Source organism: Eriocheir sinensis, chromosome 10, assembly GCF_024679095.1.
Source record: "Eriocheir sinensis breed Jianghai 21 chromosome 10, ASM2467909v1, whole genome shotgun sequence".
Classification (NCBI taxonomy): domain Eukaryota; kingdom Metazoa; phylum Arthropoda; class Malacostraca; order Decapoda; family Varunidae; genus Eriocheir; species Eriocheir sinensis.
In genome coordinates this window covers 8,672,286-8,695,883 of record NC_066518.1, presented here as the reverse complement: position 1 = coordinate 8,695,883, position 23,598 = coordinate 8,672,286, and the positions used below count along the sequence as shown (strand labels likewise).

Here is a 23,598-nt window from a genome sequence, read left to right as displayed (position 1 = left end):
GTTTGTTCTTCTCTTGAAAAATGTGTTCATGACATGTTTTCGTGAGTTTCTTTCTTTCTGCAAACCCAACCAGTTGATCTCCCCTTTGCCATGCATTCCGAAATGGCCAATTCTTGTTTCACCAACATTTTTGGTCCCCACATTGGCATCAATGTCTCACATGACTATTGAAAACTGGGTTTTATGTTCCTTCCATCCTGCCTCAACATCTTCATAATACATTTCTACTCCATTGTCAATGTTAGTTGATGCTAATGCATAAGCTTGATGTATTTTAAATTAGTCTGTTTTGCTGAGTTTGATAGTGATTCCTGTTGCTCTTTTGTTGATGCTGAAAAATTCTTCAAAGTTTCCTGCTGGATTCTTGTTAATTAAGAATTCAACTCCACACTCCTTCCAATCTATACGACTTTTATACCAGAAGATGTATTGTCATTATCAAATATATTGAAATACACAGTAACAAATTGGCATGATCCGTGATTAACATGTGTTATAGCATTAACACAACAATCAGAACTTTCAATAAACAATTTTACACATTTAAGAAAGGTAAATAAACTGCCTCTACTAACATATCATTTAGATCAGTGTGTATGTAGCTGTTTAGGATCAACTGGAGTGCCAATCAATACTTGAGTCTGCACTGCCATATGGATTAAATAGTTACTGTGCCTTCCTTCATAACTATGCAAACTATAAATATCTTAACATTCACATTCTGCAGTTTTGTAGCATAGTATTAGCAGCAACACCTTTTTGGTCCATCTTTTAATACAAGTTTCTTGGCAGACGCAGCGAGCCATGGAGGTGGGGCGGTCTGGCAGGGTGCAGGTGGAGGACGTGATGTACTTGGTGAGGAAGGACAAGAGAAAATATGCTCGTGTCCATGACCTGCTCAACATGAACGAAGAACTGAAGAAAGCAAGAAAGGCCTTTGATGAAGTAAAATATGCTGGAGTTTAAACTATTGATGCTAAACTGCAAGGAGTATTTTAGTTTTATGAGTAATTTTGATATTAGGTGTTAATATGGCATTTGTATCGAAAATAGTTGAGAAATTATTTTTATTAACGAGTGAATCGATATAAACTAAAATATGTAGTTTAAATATATAAGCTGGAAATTCAAATGTATAGAAAAATATGAATATGAGTAATTTTATTGTTTGAAGATTCAAAATGATCAATATAATAAGAAAATAGTAGCAAATGACATCTTTTATAGAACAATCTTAGGTAAATTATCTCTTAGTTTTATAGTTAATTTAAACATTTCCATAAAATCAGCTACACATTAACTCTTGGCATTATAAAATACTAGCCAAAAAATTCATAGGCGGACTTATTGTACTGTAATTCATAAACCTTTTTTTCTCTGTTGTACATGCAGTTACTGCATCACCTCTTAACAGCAATGATTTTTTTTCTTCCATAATTATCAAGGTTAGAGCATGGTAGTGTATGGGCTGGTATGTATCACTTATGGCTAAGAAATCTGTGGCTCAATTTCCCAGCAGGGGAGACACAATTTGTGAGTTGATAATTTTTCATTGTGGCCCCTGTCCATCTAGCAGATTATGTACTATGTACATCACTTTAAATATAGTTGACCCGCACTATTCACAGGTTCACATATTCACAGCAGAGATTTCATTATGAGTGGGAGAGGACCATGAGTCATTTCACATTTGGCTGTTGAATTGGCAGTGTGTGACCTGGGCTTTAGCCACACAGCATAGTGCAACATTACACAATGGAGTTAGCAAGTTTCGCCAAGATGGTGATATTAGCCAAATGCTCTACTGAATCAATGCACGGAGGGATTGTGTGGGTAGGTGGGGGGTGAGCCAAACCAGACAGTTGGTCAGTTGAGCATAACAAAAATGGTATCCCACAAGAACAGTTTACTCACAATATTTCCACAGCAGTTCTTGTATGTGACCATATATATATATATATATATATATATATATATATATATATATATATATATATATATATATATATATATTTATTTATTTTTTATATGTCTTTGCCTGTGGCGCCAGTAGGCTTTCTTCATAGGGCCTGATGGTCGTTGCCTGTATATGGAACATTACCTATTTGCCTGGCAGCTACAGCCAGCACCAGTTTGTTTTTGTGTCATGTGATAGACATCATGTACATACTCTCATATGTAAACAAATCTTTCACTTTTTCCTCAGTGTCTGTAATGGTGGGTAGGGCTAAGAATGACTCACAGCATGTGCCGCCGTCTCTGCAGCCTGCTGTAGTAACCTGCTCCCACTCACCACCTTTGGTAGGTAGTGCATTTGTGTATTATGTATAATTTTTACGTCTTTGTTCATGGATTTTGCCCTCTGCAATCATAGAGGGCCTGTAGGTAATGAAAAAAAATAATAAAGCATAATAAAAAAGTGGGTTACATATAGATGGTATGCACATGATGTCTACCACTGGCTGTAGCTGGCAGGCAAATGTGTAAAGGGCCGTCCACACTATGGGTTATGCAGCGCTGAATCAGGCGGACTGACGAGGGGGTAAGGGGGGTGAGCCTCCACACTAGGCAACAGGCGAAGCACGATTGGTGAGCAGCCCACGCTCATCAGTCTCCGCTGAATTGCCGAAGGAGGAGTACGCATGAATGCTGCCATTGCCAATGTAGCTCTTCAAGAGGCCCTTTTATGCACAATTGCACTGAGACTTTGATTTTCTTGCTGTTTTATTTTTGTAGTTATTGTTTTTCATTTGCCACAAGCATGGATGCTGTTGTAAGATGTTTATGAATTGCTGAGTAATTACCCGCGTCCATGGGATGGTGCGGCGTGGCTGAGTAATGACCCCTCTCGCTATTAATAGACAACTGGGTGTCACGCACCAAATACCTCTCGCTCGCGTAGCCCCGCCCACTTTACCATATAAGGGAGTTGTGTGGAGCCAAAGATGGGATTCCAGGCCTGGTCACCCGTAGTGTGGACGTTGCTTAATATCCCATGTGCAGGCAGCGCCATCCTCGGCAACAAATTAACTTTGAGACAAGTCAGCTAAGTCAATGTTAACTTGTCTAGTTTTCCTTTAATGCCCAAATGAATGCAGCCTTGTGTTGATAGAGAATAAAACAAAATGGCACCAATGTACATGTAAACATTTCACACTTTTCACTGCATGTATCAGAAGTTATCACAAACAACCACAATTCATTCTTCCAATTGGTTTCAGTACCGGAACATACCTACTTTCCACTATCACAATTTCAACAGTTGATGATGAAAAGTTGCCCTTTTATACAGAACTTTTGCATATATATATATATATATATATATATATATATATATATATATATATATATATATATATATATATATATGCAAAAGTTCTGTATAATAGGGCAACTTTTCATCATCAACTGATGAAATTGTGCTAGTGATAGTGTTCAGTACCCATCCTCTATGAATATTGGGGATCAACTGTAAAGGGCTTGAGTTGATATAATGAAATGCAGCCACATCAGGGCAAGACAGGAACATACCACACAGAAGTCTCAAATTCACAAAGAACATATGAATCACTTTAGGGATGTTTGTGACATGATTATAGTAAAAGGTGGGTTTGTTTGATTGAATGGCTTAACTAATAAGAGTGAAGGAATTATTCCCAAAGGTGCTGTTGTAACCCTATGTACTATGCTGAAGGAGTTACATGGATGTAAGAGGAAGACATGTTTAAAGTGAAAAAAAATAGTTTCTAAGAGTATTAGACAGGGAGGGTGTGAGGAGGACAAGAACGTGCTATGAGTGAGTGTAGTTGGTCTGAAAATTTGACTTTTGCTGTGGCTACCTATTTGTGAGATCTCTATGGACTATGTGTCAAAATAAGTAGATGTATGCACACATTATTCTCTCGCTGTAAATATATGTAAGGCCTTGATACTATTGTTTACAAATATTCTGCAGTGATGAATTCCTACTTTTTCTGACTTTTCAGTTACCAGCTTCTGTCCTGTAATATGTCTAACATGGAAGCATAGGGTTTATGATAATAGTAACTAAGAAAAATTACATAGCCAAAAAATTACTGGAGTAAATAATATTTGAAATTTGATTGCCTTATTCTAAAGTATTGCAACTGTATGTAGTGCTCTGGTCCCAGGAAATTTTGTTTCAGTAAAGCCTGATTCAAAGTGAGGTTAGTTATGGTGGTACTGTCTATCTCTGTGACTGAACAGCAGACAACCTTCACTTCAATACTTTTCTTTGTTGAAATATTTAGCTTTAGCTTCTCTATAATTTACATGTTTGAAAATCATCCACTACAACTTTTAAATAAACACCATTATCCCATCCTGCCCACACACTTTTAATATACTGAAAGCTATCACAGCCCAGTTGTAAAACCAACACTGACACAACCTAAAACAAATAGTCCCCACACCCCAAATCCTGTTGTTCTTTTAATACTCCTTACACCAAACTATTACTTTTAACTATTTCTACTGCACATAGTACTACTACTACTATCTAGCTCTGCCTCGTCCACGGGTAAACCCAGCACGAGATGACATTCCTCCTCTTCCTCTACCACCTGGCCCTCCCTTAACTTTGGGTGGAGGGGATTTAGGACGGAGAGCTTCAATGCGTTCGGTGCAGCCTGTTGTTATCTGCCCAGATGCAAAATACCCAGCATACACATCAGGGTCAAAGTTGCTGCTTGTGAGTCCAGGGCCTAGTGTGAGCCAACCAGGTCGGATGGTGCTGTCACGGCCGAACACGTGCAGTCTGTAACACAGCAGAGACCAAACATGGACACCTTTGAAGATAACCAAATTGTACTTTTTACTTCATAATAATAAAATTTTTATGGTACCTGAATTTTGTTTGATTTGGAAATTTTCCTTTTCTTGGATGCATATTATGTAAAAAAAAATTTAAGATAATTGTATTTTATGCTATGCTTATAGGGGAGAAGGAGGTGGTAAGGAGACCACCATTCAGGCAGGATTTAGAAATGCAGGAGAGGTAAAAGGGGGATGTGAATATTACTTAAAGGGAATGTATGAACAAGAATTGACAAATCCTCTGCCAGGCCATCTCATGAAGGGTTCTCATTATCCTGCTCAGTCCTCAGATTATAGGTCACATATTAACATTCTAATCAATGTTCCTATGGTTGAAATATCCCTTTATGCAGATATTCTTATTCTGAATCTACTTAAATAAATGATTTGGTGAACTGGCAAATAAGAAATTGCATGGCTGATTACATGAAGTTATGGTAGGCTGGGGTCAAAGGCTCTAGGCTCAACCTCAACCTGATTTCGCCTTATACCAAGCCCCCTGACTTTCCTTATGGCTAAAAACTCCCAATGTGCTACCCTCTCCAACCCATTTATGCAACCTTATGCATGAAGCTAAGCAAAGACAATTTATTTTACCCAGATTTTCATCTCAAAGCTCTTAACACAAAAAACATGAGAAAAACTAGGATTTTTTCCTATTAAAAAGTACATCAGAGGGTGGAAGTGGAAAGGGTACTTGAACACCCAATGGGTTGATTAAAAAAGCTAAACTGCAGAGGTTATTCCTTGCAGCAAGTACTATGCAGAGGATGGACTGGATCCCTTTGCCTGCCCTGTCTGTCGCATCACTGATACCTATGCCAAAGACTCCCCCCTCCCTGCAATACCTGGCCCTTGAGCAAAACCCTGTCAATGAGCCTTGGTTGACTACAAGGATCTTACCATGAGGTTCAAATTTAGGAGAGGAAGGAAAAGGAAAGAGGCAGGACAGAAAGGTAATAGGGAGTAGAAGAAAAATTATGTAAATCTATGTAAATCTCTCTCTCTCTCTCTCTCTCTCTCTCTCTCTCTCTCTCTCTCTCTCTCTCTCTCTCTCTCTCTCTCTCTCTCTCTCTCTCTCTCTCTCTCTCTCTCTCTCTCTCTCTCTCTCTCTCTCTCTCTCTCTCTCTCTCTCTCTCTCTCTCTCTCTCTCTCTCTCTCTCTCTCTCTCTCCACAAAACTGTAGTCTGACACTTTTCATATTTCCCCTCATTGGGCGGGAAATGGAGTGTTTTCACTACAAAACGGCCTATGGCTTGAGAGAGAAAGAGGGAGATAAGATAGGTAAAAAATAATGAGAAAGAAACAACATACACATATGTGTGTGGAACTCCTCATCCCTCGAGTTGCCAATCAGCCACATTATCTCACCACCACCTTTGGGACGTAAGGTCGCATGGGAACTGAAACCTCCCCTTCTTGCCCTCACCCCTCATGCCAATCCCACCATCCAGGCAAATAGCCATTTTCTGTAACCCTCCTCTGCATGAATAAAGATAGAGAGAGGAGACCGCAGGGAGGAGACAGGAAGGAAGAAAGAGAACAGAGACAGCGGGATGGGTGTGAAGGGGAGGCAGCAGCTCCCGCACAACCCTGCGTCCCAGTGCCGAGGTGGTGGTGAGACAATGCACTAGCCAGCCAACTGGCAACTCGAGGGAAGAGGAACTCCACACACACACGTATATCATTTCTTTCTCATTATTTTTGTTATTTTGTTAGAGATGATTGTTACTGTGAAGTACAAATGCATGCAAGACACACTTACATTCTTACACAATAATAATATTGAAAGTCAAATAAGACACAGTATCATATACGACCTACATCCTAAAAATTATCGTACAATATCCGGGAAGAAATAACTCACATGCTGGCTAAAGCGAGCCAGGACGCAGTATACACGGCCTCAGATATGGTACTGGGCATGCAAGTACACATTATACGCGTCTTCGTGTTGAAGGGGTTAAGTCTTACCTTCGGCGCCCAAGACAGAAATGTTCAATGATGTGGAATATCTCGACAGGCTTCTCCAGCGAGCCATATTCTGCCTCTTCAGAGATTATGAGATCAATGTCAACGTTAGCATGAATGAAATCACCATCCGTTGATCTTCGTACTGTGCCTTTAATGCCCATCAGACAATGTTCCTGTAAAAATAGTATAAAATTTAAAAGCCTTTACCAGAAAGGGGCAATGCACAAATAATTAAACAGCTGAGAAACCCATACACTCCTAAAATTGTTTCTCTATGATTATATTAGTATGTAATCATGATACTATATACATGCCAAGATCCAGTAGTATGAATATGGACGGATAAACAATTGCAAAAAGAAAAAGAGACCCTGAAATTGGCTAGAACAGCACACCTTTCCTTTAAACAATTCTTTTATTTGCCATGAAAGTCAATTCTTTAAATAGCTTGGTGAAATAGCTCATATTTCACTTTTACTTAGACGGAGATAAACTAATGCATACACTTAAGAGACTGCATTATCCCATGACACAAGAAACAAGAGTTAAAATATGATTTATGAGAAAAAAATATGCAAACAAAGTGGACAAAATTAAATTAGAAAAATAGGACAATGAGTGGCCTCAAGCAATAACCCAACACTGGCACCGTGAATGCTGCTATAGTCTGTTTCATTCCATCTGTCCACTTGTGAATGTAGATGTGGCACCTGCGCATTGTTAGTTCGTGATTGCGTGAAGATCAGTATTCTATATTTGAATGTTTGTGTATACAAAGAACCCTCAAACCCTTTTATATAAACTGCAAACATACTGATTTGCATCAATAAATAATCTACCATATAAGCATATTATTATATGAATCAATGAAGGTGACCCGCCAGAAAGCACGAATGCTATAAGCCAAAAGGCCCAGCAGGTGACACTTCATTTATACGTATGAAAAGACAAGCTTATAGCAAACAGTATATTCACATCATACTCAAACGATCTATGGCCTTTCAAATCACTGATCTCTATTATATTAGAGAACAGTGTTTCAAACACCTATAATTCATCTCATTGCAGGGACATATAATGACATCTGGCTCTGCAAGTGCCTATACGTAAGGAATTTTGATCATTTGTTGCATGTAAATAAATGGGTAATATTCGAAATAGCCTAGAATCACGAGTTATTATTTAGTTTTCATGTTATTTTGAATATTAATCCTTATTTAAATGCAGTAAATTAATACAATACCCTTTATTTGCACCTGCAGAGCCAGATGTCTTCTAATGTACCTGAAATGAGATGAATTCTAGGCATTTGAAAAGACATAGATCGTTCGAGTATGATCTGACTATACTGTTTGATACAAAGTGGTCTTTCGTGTGCTTGTATGGTAGATCATGATGCAAATCGGCATGTTTGGGATTTATAAGGACTGAGGGTTTTTTCATATACATAATCATAGCTTGAATATCAAACACAACAGTTGATTTTCACGCATTCACAAACTAGAAATGCGCAGATGCCACATCCATCAAAATTGCCGCTTTGTTGGCGGACAAATGAAACGGATTATAGTAACCAGATGCAGCAACATTGCCACTGTGTGAGCTATGGTTGATGTCCTGTAAATTAAGGTCAGCATTCAGAAACTAATGATGATGTATTAAAAAAGGGAGATACCAGAAGACTGAAAAAGAAGCTACACTAAACCCATTTTTAAAGGGAAAGGAGATGCTTTGAAATGTGGTAACTATAGGGGGATAAGGTTACTGGAGCATGGCATGAAGGTATATGAAAAAGTCCCGGAGAAGAGGCTGGGAAGGATAATAAGAATTGATTATAAGATGGGCATTGAGAAGGCAAAGAGTACTAGAAAGATTGGTTGAATCAATGATGGGACTATAAAAAGGTACAAAATCGAGAATGAAAACAGCGGTGGGAACATCAGATGAGTTCGAAATTGGAGAGGGGGTTCACCAGGGATCTGCCCTTAGCCCACTCTTGTTTATAACAGTAATGAAGGAGGCAACAAAGGAAGCAAGAGAAGAGGCACCATGGGAGCTGCTGTATAGAGATGACTTGGTAGTAAATGCAGAGACAGCAGAAGTGAAAGAAAAGTTTAATAAATGGAAGGGAGGAATGGAGGAGAGAGGTTTGAAAATTAATATGGAAAAAACAAAGTACATGGTGACTGGAAAAGAAGCAAGAGAAAATATTAAATCAGGAAAATATACTTGTGGATGCTGTGGGAAGGGAGTAGGTGTAAATTCAGTTTTGTGCACATGTTGCAGGCAGTGGTGCCACCATAGGTGCTCAAGCCTCAGATATGTAAGAGGAGTGCAGAATTTTACATGCCCAGCTTGTGTAATGAGAGAGCAAGGACAAGAAACTGAGAGGGATGAACTAGAGGTAAATGGAGGAAAGCTGGATGAGATAGAACATTTCTGTTATTTGGGAGATGTTCTGGACTGTGAGGTGGGAGTGGAGAGGACAGTGAGAGTGGTGCCAGCATGGTTAAAGTGGAGGGAGGTGGCTAGTCTACTTGTGAATTGTAGCATTCCTCTAAAGAGCAAAGCAGGGGTGTACCAAACGTGTATTAGATCAGTGATGCTGTATGGAGCAGAAACATGGGCTCTAACTAGAAAATTGATGGAGGTATTGAGAGCAAGTGATCGCAGAATGATGAGGTATATGGTGGGGATCAGGTGGCAAGACAGGGTGTCCAGTGCAGATGTAGCTAACAGATGTGGAGTAGAGGACCTGGAAACAGTGCTCAGAAGGGAAAGACTCCAATGGTTTGGACATGTAAAGAGACCAGGGGAGGATACAGTGCTGGGAGTTTTGGAGAGATTGGAGGTAGAAGGAAGGAGACCAGTTGGTAGACCTAGGAAAATGTGGAGAAGGTGTATACAGGAAGACTTGGCATTGATGGGATTGGATCTTAGCCATCTTGAGGCCAACTGTACTGCCAAGACCAATGTAGAAGCCCTAAAATGTTTCAAATGTGCTGGCGATCATAAATCAAAAGAGTGCGTCATGGCTGAGAAGAAATGCACAAATTGTGTGAGGTACAAGAAGCCTGAAATCTACCACTCAGCAAATGATCAGTGTTGTGTAGTACTTCAGACTGAAATTGAGAGAATTCGTAACATAACTGATCATGGCTATTAATTAGTGCTTATACTCAAAGACAAATTGTGTGTTAAATGATCAGTGAGTTGGAAATAATTTAGTGTGAACCCAAACAAGGCAAAGTGACAATGATGATGCCAAGTTTATTAAAAGGACATCAGTAGGATATTCATGAAAGCAATCAAGACTCTCTCACTCACTATGACGTTTTGAATTAAGTGCATTGAGGATTATTATCGAGGGTAACATCGAAATTGTTGACGGCCCTTGCAGAGTGCTGCACTTGCAGTGGAGCGGGGCCTGAAACCTCATCAACCGTAAAAGTGAAAAGGGACGTTAAACGAAATGATGATGATGATGATGATTCAGGAACTAATGACACACTGTAATTTCCCTTATCCAGAATTCTGTCCATAGAATCTGAAATCTGGGAAATCAGTGTTTGTAAAATCCAGGGGTTAGTGTAGATGGAGAGGAGCAAGTGAAGACTTTTGTGGCCACTTCCAAAGAAGAGTTCCACAGCATAATCATTAGAATATACACTATATATGATAGTTTTGAAATACCTTGGTTCTTTGGAAAACAGCCTTTGGCTCAAGGTTCTTGAGATGCCCTGGGTTGTTGATGTTAGTACGAATCCAACAAATGTCCTCACAACGCCGGAAGCCCCACTTTCGTAGACACTGCCGCCCCAGGTCCAGACCTTCTGAGGATCCACACCATAGAAAAATAAAACTACGAGGTGCTGCTACCTAGAAGAAAAAAAAAGAGGCATGTCTGAGAGAAAATAAAGCATGATGTATATAATAAAATGATCTCAAAAGTGAAATTAGGTAAAAATTATATAAAACACAGGTACAGGTGCCTCTCAGTTTACATGAGTATTGTGTTCCTGGCGAGTACATTTCGCACAATGTAAACAATCTTTCCATATTGTAGTGTTATGCATGTTATGCACCACCCCTGTGCTCTGTGCATTATCAAACAGAATCAATCAAGAGTTAAATCTGTGAGTGTGTGTGTGTGTGTGTGTGTTGTTTATTTGTGGAAAATATAAATACTAATAACAACCTTGAGGCATCATGGTGTCAATCTGAGTTGAGTTGATGGTCAGGAGTTTTGTTTTTGTAATGGCACTGTTATTGTTTTGGTTGGCCTTGTTTGTACCACTTGTGTGGTAACAAATAAGAACACCAGTAATCCATACAGTATATTTCAATGACAGTATGAGGTTTAATCATACACTCCCCTTCCACCTCTTAGTCTTGGTCAACAGCTCTAGATCATTGATCAGAACCTGAATCTTATCTGAATTCACTTTCCGAAAATCGCATGCCTCACGGCAGGTCAGATGATCAAAATAATGACACTGGCAAGGCAGGACTTGTGGGTACTGCAACTGGCCATTCTTCTCCATCATTTTTTTTTTTTTTTTTTTTTTAACGTTGTTGCCTATTGCGCCGGTAGGCATCTTCCCGGTGGGGCCTGATGGTCGGCCCAAGGCTTCTTCCAGGTGGGGCCTGATGGTCGGCCCAGCCCGTTCTGACGCAGGCGAGTGTTTATAGTGGCGCCATCTTGCCATTTATGTTGTTCATTATCACTTTTCTACATCTTACACTCATGTATGCAGTATGTTCCAGATATGTAACCAGTCATGTTTTGTGCAATGTTTTGGGCATCGTGTGGCCGAGCCCTTACAGAGACAACCCAATGAGCAGGGTTGGCTTCTGGGTACCATGCCACAAATTTTGATTTGGATCACACGGAGCTAATCTAAAGAAATCAAGCAATTTAAAATATATACTGGCTTTTTGACATCGCGTTAAACCAAATTCGCATAATTTAAACTTGCATGAAACAAGAGGTACCCATATAAATAAACATATAGTGTGATGGACCCATGTTTCTCAGGATGCACACAGTACTATCCTGACCTGAGCAATGTCCAGATCCATAATCTTCTGCCAGTCCCAAAATTGCACATTGGTAACACCGGTGTGTTGGTACTCCTCCAAGGGCGGCTCTACCAGGATAACATCAAACTTGGTGGGCAGGTCGTGCAGGTCAAAGGTTTGCAGATCTGTCTGAAGGTACATGGGAGGGGTGGCTGTTGCTGCTATCAAGTCATCCTGTAAAGTTCAGAATGATGTCAATAGCTGTGACCATCCCATCTACTATGTCTATAAATTGTATTGTAAAATAAAAGAAGTCAGAAGGAAGATATCCATTTAGTTCTTTCCCCAAATCTTGCTTCTTATTCAGGAAGATTCCACAAATGAAAATAAAAACAGTTCAGCATGATGCACTCTGATATGCAATGGATTAGCATCATCACATTGCCTGTAACTAGGATTGGGTGTCTAAAAATAGCCTCCAACAAACTGGTTAAAAATGTCACACAAGAAATAGTAAAAATAGAAAATTAGTATATTTGTAAGCAAAAGGTACTATATATTGAATATTTTTTTATACTTTATAGAATGGTTATTCAATAATAACAAATACTACACAAGTGATAATTAATGGGTTGAAAAAATTGACAAAAGAAGTTTCTCTACAGTATCTTCTATCAATTCATTATTACTAGAAAACCTTACACAACAAAAAGTTCATTAGCTACCTAAAGCTTAAAGGCTCAGTTTTTTTTTAAAATAATCTGGTTTTGAAAAAAAAGAAGTGATAATCATACACCCCTGAAAATAAAGGATTACATTAGACTTTATCTAATAATTTTCAAAGCATATAAAAAAACTTTTTAAATTAATAGGAAAGACAAATCCAGTGCAAAAACAATATGGGCATCATCTCCAATAACAGGAAAAACCAAGCACTCAAAAGGTATACATTTCATGATTTGAGAAAACTATCTTTAATGAGTGCTTGGAATCCACAGACCTTCATCACTGACAATATTGGAACCGTGATCACACAACTCATACAGTAATAACATACATATAGTTAAACTGTGTCTTCCAAAGAATACATATGCTCTGCCATATTGACCAAAATTATATTTTAAAAATGTTCCCAGTCATTCATTGTAGGTTTCTATTGGATTTATGTGCACTGAATATTAAGTAAAGTATTCAAATGACTTTTAACACTATCAGAAAAACATCTGGATGAGTCTCCCTTGCACCATTTAAACTGACATGTAAATAAAACAATACAGATACAGACTAAGATTTTCTGAAGATGTTGCCAGATCATAGGGTTTATTTATGCTGCGCTTAATAAATACTATTCTTATCCTTCAAAAACATCATTGAAATAAGCACCAAAGCTGTTTCAACGCAATTCTCATTAGATTGATACTCTCTCTGACTGCTGGTGACACACATGATACACTAAATACAGCACAGCTATGCTCATGGCCATACTATCCAAGACTTTCAGTCTCTGAATAAGCCACACACCTTAAGTTTAATGAGTTCCCGTAGCTTTGGATACTCTTCAAACCTGTCTGCAAGGCCAACATCTCTGATGAAGTTCTGTGGCCGCTGCCCAGTGTCCACGAAGTGCTGGCAGTAGTCATTATGAGGATTTGCTGACTGTGTGCCCTGTTCAAAGAAAATAGACTTCACAACCGTATGCTAGATATGCAATGCTCTCAGAATTGACCACCATAAACATCACAGAAAACAAGAAGATGCAGACAGGGGGAAGAATGACTCAGGGCAATGGGCCATTCTACATATTTGCACATCAACCCAGACTCTGATTAGCTGATAATGCTGCTCCTAATACAGGCAGTCCTCCTTATATAATATACGGGTTAGATTCCAAGAAACAATTGCAGAAAAAATTTACATAAAAAATCCCATTCAAATCATAGTGAAGGGGGTGTTACATTTCAACCCACCCAGCCAAAAAAGCTGGACATCAGAGTACCCTACCTACATCAATTGACAGTGGGACAGCAATCTAACTCAAATTAGGTTCCAAAGGAACTAATGTTAAATTGAATTTGAGCAAAACTGATGTGCTTCTCCCTCAGTTGGTTATGGAGCTCATGCTGTGGGTGAGTTCCACAGCACCCCGACCCCGTGCTAACGCATTACGGAATGACTGTCATGTGACTGTGGTCTCAGCGCATGGAAGAGCAGGGGAGGAAACCAGGGGGGGGACACAGCTGATGCCCCACATAAAGATGGCAGACTACAATATCCAAGTAGGCCTGTGATTTATCCTAAACAAGCCTGCAGGTGACCCCTTACAAGAAGCAGGTGCAATCATTTCAGAACCAGGACGTTCATAGGAGGCAGTAGAAAGATGCTGAAGAAGACAGGATCTTGGGGGTGAGGGGTTATGCAGAGGTGATGAATGGTGCTACATTTGTTTCCATCATTATATTTGTCCATTTTCATTTGACTACTTGATTAATCATTCTACAATGACACTACAAGTTACAGGATTGCTATTGGTGAAAGTGAGCATCAAAAATGTTTAATGGACTTCCAACATTAACAGAAGAGGGGGATTTTGAGGTCCTTATCCACCACCTTGATTACTACATTTGCAAAGCAGGCCGCACACCACTTCCGAGGCTGTAGCCTGACAGCCATATTTCTGTGTTATAAAGTGCCTGGAAGTGTGTTGTAGGCGCTCATGTTACTCACCCTCTGTCAGTGGTTCTTAAAGTTTTTCAGCCCCAATACCCCAAACTTCAACTCCAAGTCAACCTGATAGCCCCTCTCCAATATTAGCCTACTACTCCAAACTTTTAACCTTTAATTTCCTGTAAAAAAGAGAAAACAGGACGACGGCTATAAACAAACAGCTGAATTCTATGGACTCTTTTTATTATTATTATTAAATTAATATTCTCCAAAATGCCTTTTTGGATAACCCCAAGAACCAGTTTCGATACCCCCTGGGGGTACTGAGACACTACTTTAAGAATACCTGCTCTAATTACTACTCACACTACAGTTGCTACTTTACCAGTTTGTAGGCCTGCAGACTGCTATACAAGGATACTGATAGAGCTACCAAACACCAGTTGGTTAGCACATGAGCCAAACAAGAGTGGAGTGAGTCTACCCAGTTATCTCCATTGTTCAAATGTCTTAGCTCTGTTTGGTTCACCCGTTAGCCACACAACTCCCTGCAAGTGGGGGACAGTTGATAAGCTGAATGAAACAAATATAACATCCTACAACAACAGCTCCCTCACATTATTCCAGCAGCAGCTCTTAAAAGGCAACCATTTACTGGAAACAGATATCATATTTGAACAAAACATTTATGGATGGTGAGATGATGCAGCAGAGGTCACACTGGCCTCGCTCATATAATTATGACATCTCACTGCTTACAAACACTGCCCTCCCGTCTGTACGAGCCCCTTCACAACATCAGGGTGATTGGCTAAGGCCACCATCTTTGCACAACTTTGCATAATGTTGCACAACATTATGTAGCTAAAGAATTAACCAAAAGCAGGGCTGAGGTGAGGACAGGAGTGGGAGTAGAGGGTGCAGGAGCACTTTTCTATCAGCAGCAGGGTATTTGATTAATATTTTATTATATTTTTTAATTATGACCTGCCTGCTGGAACCAAACCTCATTGTAACTTGAGGATAATTTGTTTATGCTTATGCTTCTTTCAATTACTTAAACTTTAAAAAGGAAAAATTTTGTCAAGTTAGATCAATGGAACAGCAAAATTTGTAACATCTTACATAACTCACTCCAAAGTCCAAAACATCAACTCTTCAACCTTTTTATTCCATTTTTTGTCTGAGGTCACCCTGTGTCTCAAGTCACCCCAGTTGAGGGTTAAGCTTAAAAAAACAGGGGTTGCAGGGAGGAAAGTTTGAAAAGTTTGGAAACCACTTCTGAGTGTGTATGGGGCCATCAGTAAAGGCACCACACTCCACTACACGGAGAACTGACAAAAAGGTATTTTCCTAGTGACCTCGGTTCTTTTTTCTAGTTAGGAATTCTGGAATACAAGTTATTGTTTGGTGCCAAATGTCCAAGCACAGTACCTACCAGTCAGGAAAAATATATATTTACCCATTGGTCATAAGTTTTTAGGATTGTGTCTTTTCATGGTGTATAGAAGTGATGAGTGCTGAATGTACGTGGGCCCGTATCTAACTCATGTACAGCCCCATACTGGCTAATGGTAACACAAGATGTTTCATCTCCTAAATATTTCATTCATGGCTGTATTTTGCTTTCTAGCATTGCTAGTACAATTTAATTTGATATTAAACTGTTATTTTTTCTGAAGGTACAGTTATTTTGACTTCTGGTCTCAAGACAAGTATATTACACACATGGTGCTGCAATAGATAACACTGAAACTGTAAAAAGTTGGTAAACAAAGAATTAAGTGTCCCCTTTCTGAATGGATAGCCAATATGGTCTTTTAGTTACCTTGAGGAAAGTTGAGGAATCAGTGTAGACCATGTTAGTAGCCTCCTCTCCCTCCAGTTCATCCTGTTGTTGAGATCTCTTAAGCCTCTTGATGCGCTCCTGATCCTCCTGAAGCTTCCCAATGTTACCCAAAGCTTGACCCAGCTTGTCTGCATTGGCCACACCAAGCTAAAACAATCAAACAAGTGTTTCAGACTTTTCTTCAATCCAAACAGAAAGGAAATTAATAGGAACATGAGTATATCTGCACTGACCATGCCACAACTAACCCTTAACCTACATAGCTGAAATCTTCCCTTAATAATGTTTGAACGAAACTGATGCCTATAAAGCTCCTTCCTGGGTATGGTCTGTAACAAATACTTATCATCAAACAATCAAGTATCTTCTTTTAAATAACTCTTCTATCTTTTGTACATTGATTTTTTTTTTCTCTATTGTTTTCAAAGTGAGAATTATAATGCATAGCAAAATTAATCATTGTAATGTGTAAAATATAATTATATATAAAAGAGGTAGGTATGCTTAGGATATTCTTACCTAACCTGTATTTCTCTTTAATGCCATATAGATCTTGCACCATAACAATTGCTACATAAAAAATATTACAATACAACAAAAAGTACAGAAACCACTTTAGGTGCATCTGCACTGATCCAACTGGTCCTCAATTCCTTTTAACCAGCAGTAAACCCTGAAATACCTACTACATACACACTTTATAAAACCAACTTCCTAGATAACATCACAATACAACACAGTACACAAGTGACAACATGCCAGTGCCAACCTGCTGTGCCACAAGTTGTCGGCGGAGCTTGGAGCGCTCCCGAATGTCCCTCATCACTTCGTCCCCACTCATGATGCCACAACCTGTAGATAAGGTATTATGCTATTGTTATGGTTTTAATGTACATACTAAATGGATGTCCTGTGTCATACCATCCCTCCTTTCATGTGGCAATCCTTTTGTTCTAAGAATAAATGCAGACCAACAGTAAAATTACAGTGTAAAGCATTTTTTTTTTTTTTTTTTTTTTACAGCAAAGGAGACAGCTCAAGGGCACAAAAAAGTAAACATTAATAAAAAAAAGCCCGCTACTCGCTGCTCCTGAATTGTTAAGCATAAACCAAAGGAACTATTGTTTTCAATAAAGTGTTAAATAGGCTGTATAAATTTGTAAAGGTAATAAAGTATAATCTTCCATTTATTTATTTATTTTTTTTTTTTACGTCGTTGCCTGTTGCGCCGGTAGGCATCTTCCTGGTGGGGCCTGATGGTCGGCCCGAGGCTTCTTTCAGGTGGGGCCTGATGGTCGGCCCAGCCCGTTCTGGCGCAGGCGAGTGTTTATAGTGGCGCCATCTTGCATTGGCTCATGCTGCCCCCTGGAACTCGTTCTTGATTCGCTTGGACGGCTTCCTCTAGAGTCAGGGTTGATGGGTGGTCTTCAGGGCAGCATGTGGGTAGTTTTAAGCCACTCGGCGGTGACTGAAAAATCTGAGTGGTAGCGTGGGGATTCGAACCCACGTCGTCCATCACGCGGTGAATGTGGGCCCAGTACGCTACCAGTTCGGCCACCGCCCACCCTTGTAATTGTTATATACTTGATTAATATCCTTATATCATATAATATAGTACATCAACCATCACAATAAATGCACCTTTCTTTGAGGATAAAATGATCTAAAAGAGTTGGAACTAAAGAAAAAGGAACTTGAAATAAATAAATAAAAAACGATAAACATATGCATATGTGTAAACTCTCTATAAATTGGACCTCAATTATCAGCATATCACATAAATTGGACCCTCAGGGCTCCAGACACATATCCATAAATCGGACAAAACTCCAGGATGTACGCCGCTTGTTCGGACAGTGTTTGGCTGGATGTTGTAAGGCAGATGAAGATCTAGTTTATACCAAAGAATTTGTACTTTGTGCAAGTCCGGACCGCTTCATTTCAAAATAAAGGCTGTCAGGCCTCTCTAGTGTTGTCTGTCCTGGTGATGGCTATCATGTGTTTGAAGATAACCTAAACTTAACCTAACCTAACCTAACAAAACTCCAGTTACCATAGGTCTTAACTCAGAAAATTCATATATTCTTCCTTACTGACAAGACTTTCTAAACAACAAAGTGAGGTCATTTTTTGTTGATTTATACCATAAGGTGATGGCTATCATGTGTTGAAAGATACCCTAAACTTAACCTAACCTAACCTGACAAAACCTCAAACAGTTACTATAGGTCCTGACTCCGAAAATTCATACATGCTTCCTTACTAACGAGACTTTCTATACAACAAAGTAAGGTCTTTCTTTGTTGATTTATACCAAAAGGTGCTGGATATCATGTTTTTTAATATACCCTAAAGTTAACCTAGCCTAACCTAACCTAACAAAACCCCAAACTGTTACTATAGGTCTAGACTCAGAAAATTCATACATACTTCCTTACTAATGAGACCTTCTATTATAAGTTCTATACAACAAAGTGAGGTCAATCTTTGTTGACTTATACCATAAGTTGCTGGCTATCTTAAGAACAAGTAATTTGTGACAGAAGGCAATAATGCAGTGTGTAGTGGGTGCCCAAAGTGCTTCATAAAGCACCAAGGAGTCCTTCGCAGTGAGACGGGTGTACTTCTGTAATAATACCACCAAGTCTAACAACCGGACTTTCGTAAACATGGAACTACACTCAAAGCTAATAATGGTATGAGAACTATAAGTAGTAACTGTGTGGAGAATTGTTCGGTTAATATACATGGGGTAGGTCCAACTCGGACCATCTCCAACTTGGATCATTCTGAAATACCAACTCAGACTGTCATCTCAACCAACTCAGACCATTCTGAACAACCAACTCGGACCATCACCTCAACCAACTCGGACCATTCTGAACGACCAACTCGGACTGTCATCTCAACCAACTCGGATCATTCTGAACAACCAACTTGGACCATTCTGAACGACCAACTCGGACCATCATCTCAACCAACTCGGATCATTCTGAACAACCAACTTGGACCATTCTGAACGACCAACTCGGACCGTCATCTCAACCAACTTGGACCATTCTGAACGACCAACTCGGACCATTCTGAACGACCAACTCGGACTATCATATCAACCAACTCGGACCGTTCTGAACGACCAACTCTTGTCATTTTTATTACAAACTTGAACCATCGTTTATTCCAACTCGAACTCAAGATCCAAACCTTAGGCGAATCATCCGAGTCATCTTCTCACCCTCACTCATGTCCAACCCAGGTTTCATTTCTAGACCGTAGTAAGCACTGAGCTCATCATGGACAAGTGTTTGGTGTGCCTAAACATAGTGTGTCCCCAACAGGTGAGATTACACCTTTCTGTGCAGTTTTCCTGCTTTATTAGTATATTACAGAAGTTAAACATATAAGTGCAAATTACTGAACTCTATACAGATTGTGTTTTAGCATCTGCATTTCATCACATAAACCTTTTGCATACCCTAGTCTATATTTAGTAGTACTATTCTTGAAGGCAAAGGATGTAGTACAATAAATTAAACAAAATATCAGGAAAAGTTTCAATAGTGATAAGTGGTCTAATTGCCTTTATTATAAATTAATTTAATAATTTTGCAGGAGGCATTGCTGTGTGATGGATGTAATTTTTGGCAACATAGAGCTTGTGAGGCCGACATTACAAGGGGGGAGTATAGAAGAGCAGTAAGGGAGGGTCTGGAAATAAACTGGTGTGCCACATGCTCTTCTGCACAAAAAGACCATAATTGTGAAGTTCTCAATGAGCATGACTCATTGAACATCAGTACTGATTGCTCTATTGAGGATCATCCACCTGATCAGGCACAAGCATTGGTAGAAGATATTACGTATGAAAAATTATCTTCATCTTCACAGAGGGAAGCATAAACTTATAGAAAGTCTTAGTTATTCATACACGTTTAAAAGGAAAACATGTATTGGTGTTCATTGGCGATGTGCAGTGCGCAATAAAACTGTTAACTGTGAAATGACAATCAAGGAAGTGTACAATATATTTATCAGAGGACCCAATGAACATTCCCACCCATTGGAATCATGACCTGTGACCACAAGTATGGTATCAAAGTTAATTAAAGAAAAAGCAACTGAGGATGTGTTTCAGCTACCATCAGAAATCGTGGAGGAAGTGATGCTTGAAAACACTGATCCAAGCATGCCCACTGCTTCGCTACCTGCCCCTGTAAATCTCGCTCGACAGGCAAACAGAAAGCGGTGAGCTAACAGACCTTTGAAATCAATGAGGAACACATACGTACCACTTTACTTTCTTCAATACGATATAAGTGTAGGGGACAGACGTCACTTAGGCTACTATTTGCAACATTCAATGTGATGGAAATGTAAAACAAATGTCCCTTTTATTTGCTTTAATGTCTGGTAAGAGTTGCAGAGACTACAAGAAAGTATTCAGTAAGACTAAAGAAATCCTTGGAGAACAATTAAAAGTTCAAGAAGTAATACTTGATTTTGAGGGAAGTGTTTGGCAGGCTATCCCAGACATTTTCCCAGATGTGGTCATGCGTGGTTGTGCCTTTCACTGGGGAAAGGCTGTGGAGGAAAGTCTGAGAGCTCGGCCTTCAGTCTACCTACACAAACGAGAATGATATATAAAAAAAATTTAGACAACTGCTTTCGTTACGTACCATACGTGCCAGCTGAACATATAGAAGGACTATTTTTAAGATTTTAAAGATAAGCAAATGGGTCACAACCACTATTAACTCTTTTAGAGTAGTGTTCTCCAAACTGGGGTCTGTGTACCCCTGGGGGTACGTAGCATAGATCAAAGGGGTATGTGGAAAGATGATGAACACACACACACACACACACACATGAGTGGATATGGAGACGGGACAGCACGAGCATAGCTCTCTTCCCGTATGTAACAACTAGCTAAATACACACACATGGCTCTTTTCCTGTATTTCACAACTAGGTAAATACACACACACACACACACACACACACACACACACACACACACACACACACACAGCAGAAACTTCCCATGTTCTATGAAGGAAAAGAGAGAGGGAGGGACGGGTACCTATGAATGACATGTAATGTACGTGTACCTAAAAATAATATAATATAATTGAGTTTAATCAGCCATGGGGGTACGTAACAGTAGAAGGTAATAAAGGGTACAATAGGCAAAAAAGTTTGGACAGCACTGTTTTAGAGTACGTAAACACTACGTGGATGAGGTCTGAGATTTGGGCTTCCACCACTTGGTGTGTGTTTGCAAGGAGTGTCAGAACAAATAATGATGTTAAAGGCCAACTTAATTTTTACTCACTCATAACACTATTGTATAATGAGGCAAGGCTCGTAACACTAAAAGTGCATTTATTAAATGATGGAAAGGTATTGCAACACCAAAAAACAAAATATGCCAAGCATCATGGACAACTTGTAAAACTTTAGGACCAATTTTCTAATGGCCATAGATCAGCTAAAAACTTATTAAAGGCAATTTCTCATTACATTGCCGTGAATGTGTGAATGTTATTGTCTTAATATTATGAGTGAATTTTATTGTTTCAAGGCATTTATACATTTTTTTTTCAACTTCTACATTTTAATTTTCTAATTTCTTAACCTTGTTGTTTTACATTTTTTGTAATTTTAAGTTTGTTAATGATGAATTGCAAACAATTTCTTGGATGGATGAATTTCATTGTTTTAAAGCTTTAGTTTTTACCTTTTGTTATATTTATTGATATCTAGAACTGGTTCGAGTTGGTCCACAATTGTGGTCCGAGTTGGTGGCGGTCCAGTCCGAGTTGGTAATGGTCCGAGTAGGCAATGGTTCGAGTTGGGGGTGAACCAATCTACATAATGGTCAACTATACCAAACTCAGCAGTGTGATGGTTGTAAAAATATATAAATAACAGCGTGTCTGAGAGCCAATGTCCACCACAGTCACAAACACCGGGGAGTCCTCGGAGAGTGCATCGTTTTTATGGCAGCTCGTTACATTTGAGGAAATACTTTGTGACTGGTAAAGATTGATATTATTAGTGCACTGCCTTTCCTATTGATTTCCAGTTTTGAAGATTAGTAGAAAACATATATGACAACAGAATAGCAGTTAATCAAGTAGGAGAGGAGATATCAGCACGTTAATAAATCTTAACCGTGACACCTTCTGAGTCTTCATGCCATAACATGAAACACCTGCCATCGGACTTTACGATTAATTATGTTTAAATGAGTGAATGGATTAGACGTGTGGACAGGGATGCCTTCTGATTAAAGACAATGCAAGTTAAAGAAGACTAGGTAAATATTGGGAATAGCGGCTCCTAGCGGGTGCGCATTGAGGGCACGGTGTGGTGGTAATTACAACATTTCTAGCACGTACGACGGGGTTTTGACAAGTGGAGAGGCGTGTTTATGTCACAAGGGGTGTATTTTTCCATGCTGGCCTTGCGATTTCTTCCAAGTCGATGAGCGATGAGACTGCGAGCTCCGGGGTGAAGAAAGGGAGGAGCCCCCGCAGAAAAATACACCCCTTGTGACATAAACACGCCTCTCCGCTTGTCAAAACCCTGTCGTACGTGCTAGAAATGTTGTAATTACCACCACACCGTGCCCTAAACGTGCACCCACTAGGAGCCGCTATTCCTATGATTTACCGATGACTTGTTGCAGAAATAATGTCATGACCCAGAATAAAGTGCATGCCTCACCACAGACACAAGAGGCAAGACGTGGATGGTACGGGCACGTCTTGAGTTAGGACAGATGGAGAACATAACGAAAGGAGAGTACTGGATATGGAAGAACGGGGAAGAAGAGGAAGGAGAGGAAGACACAAGACAAGGTGGAAAATTTGCATAGCGGCGGATATGAGAGAATAGGAAGGCAGGATGATAAAGCTGACGAAGAGGAAGAAGATGGATTTTGAGATCGTCAGTAAATATCATAAACTTAGGTCATACAAATCGTCAAGTTCTCTTCTTTATGGTCTTTCTGTTACCTTTATATCAGGGGTAGATGCGGCGGCCTCCAGTCCACACGGCGGCTACTGCGGTGTGTTGTTGTTGTCCTCGGTCAGTGCTGCCAACCCTTCAGTTTTTCACCAAATGTTAAAAATCTTCCTATAAAATCTGCCCCAAACTCGCTAGATATATAATTTCCTTTTTTATGTCATCCTGAGGAGTGTGTGATGTACGTACACGTAGGCTGTGAAATGCAATCATGAATAACTTCC

The 23,598-nt window shown here is 39.5% G+C and overlaps 1 protein-coding gene across 2 annotated transcripts; it reads right to left on the bottom strand.

The window, feature by feature from the left end:
- Positions 1-1,146: 1,146 nt before the first annotated feature.
- LOC126996555 (N6-adenosine-methyltransferase non-catalytic subunit-like) lies at positions 1,147-23,495 on the bottom strand. Of its 2 annotated transcripts, none has more exons than XM_050857112.1 (8): positions 23,365-23,495; positions 17,115-17,197; positions 16,325-16,492; positions 13,354-13,497; positions 11,872-12,066; positions 10,504-10,689; positions 6,811-6,983; positions 1,147-4,777 (listed from the first exon to the last, which is right to left on the bottom strand). In XM_050857112.1, exons 2-8 carry the CDS (start codon positions 17,184-17,186, stop codon positions 4,516-4,518), a joined length of 1,200 nt encoding a protein of 399 aa, XP_050713069.1. In that variant the 5' UTR covers positions 17,187-17,197; positions 23,365-23,495; the 3' UTR covers positions 1,147-4,515. The 2 variants fall into 2 exon arrangements, with proteins under 2 accessions (XP_050713069.1, XP_050713070.1); XM_050857113.1 differs by lacking the exon at positions 23,365-23,495 and adding an exon at positions 17,558-17,704.
- Positions 23,496-23,598: the final 103 nt, after the last annotated feature.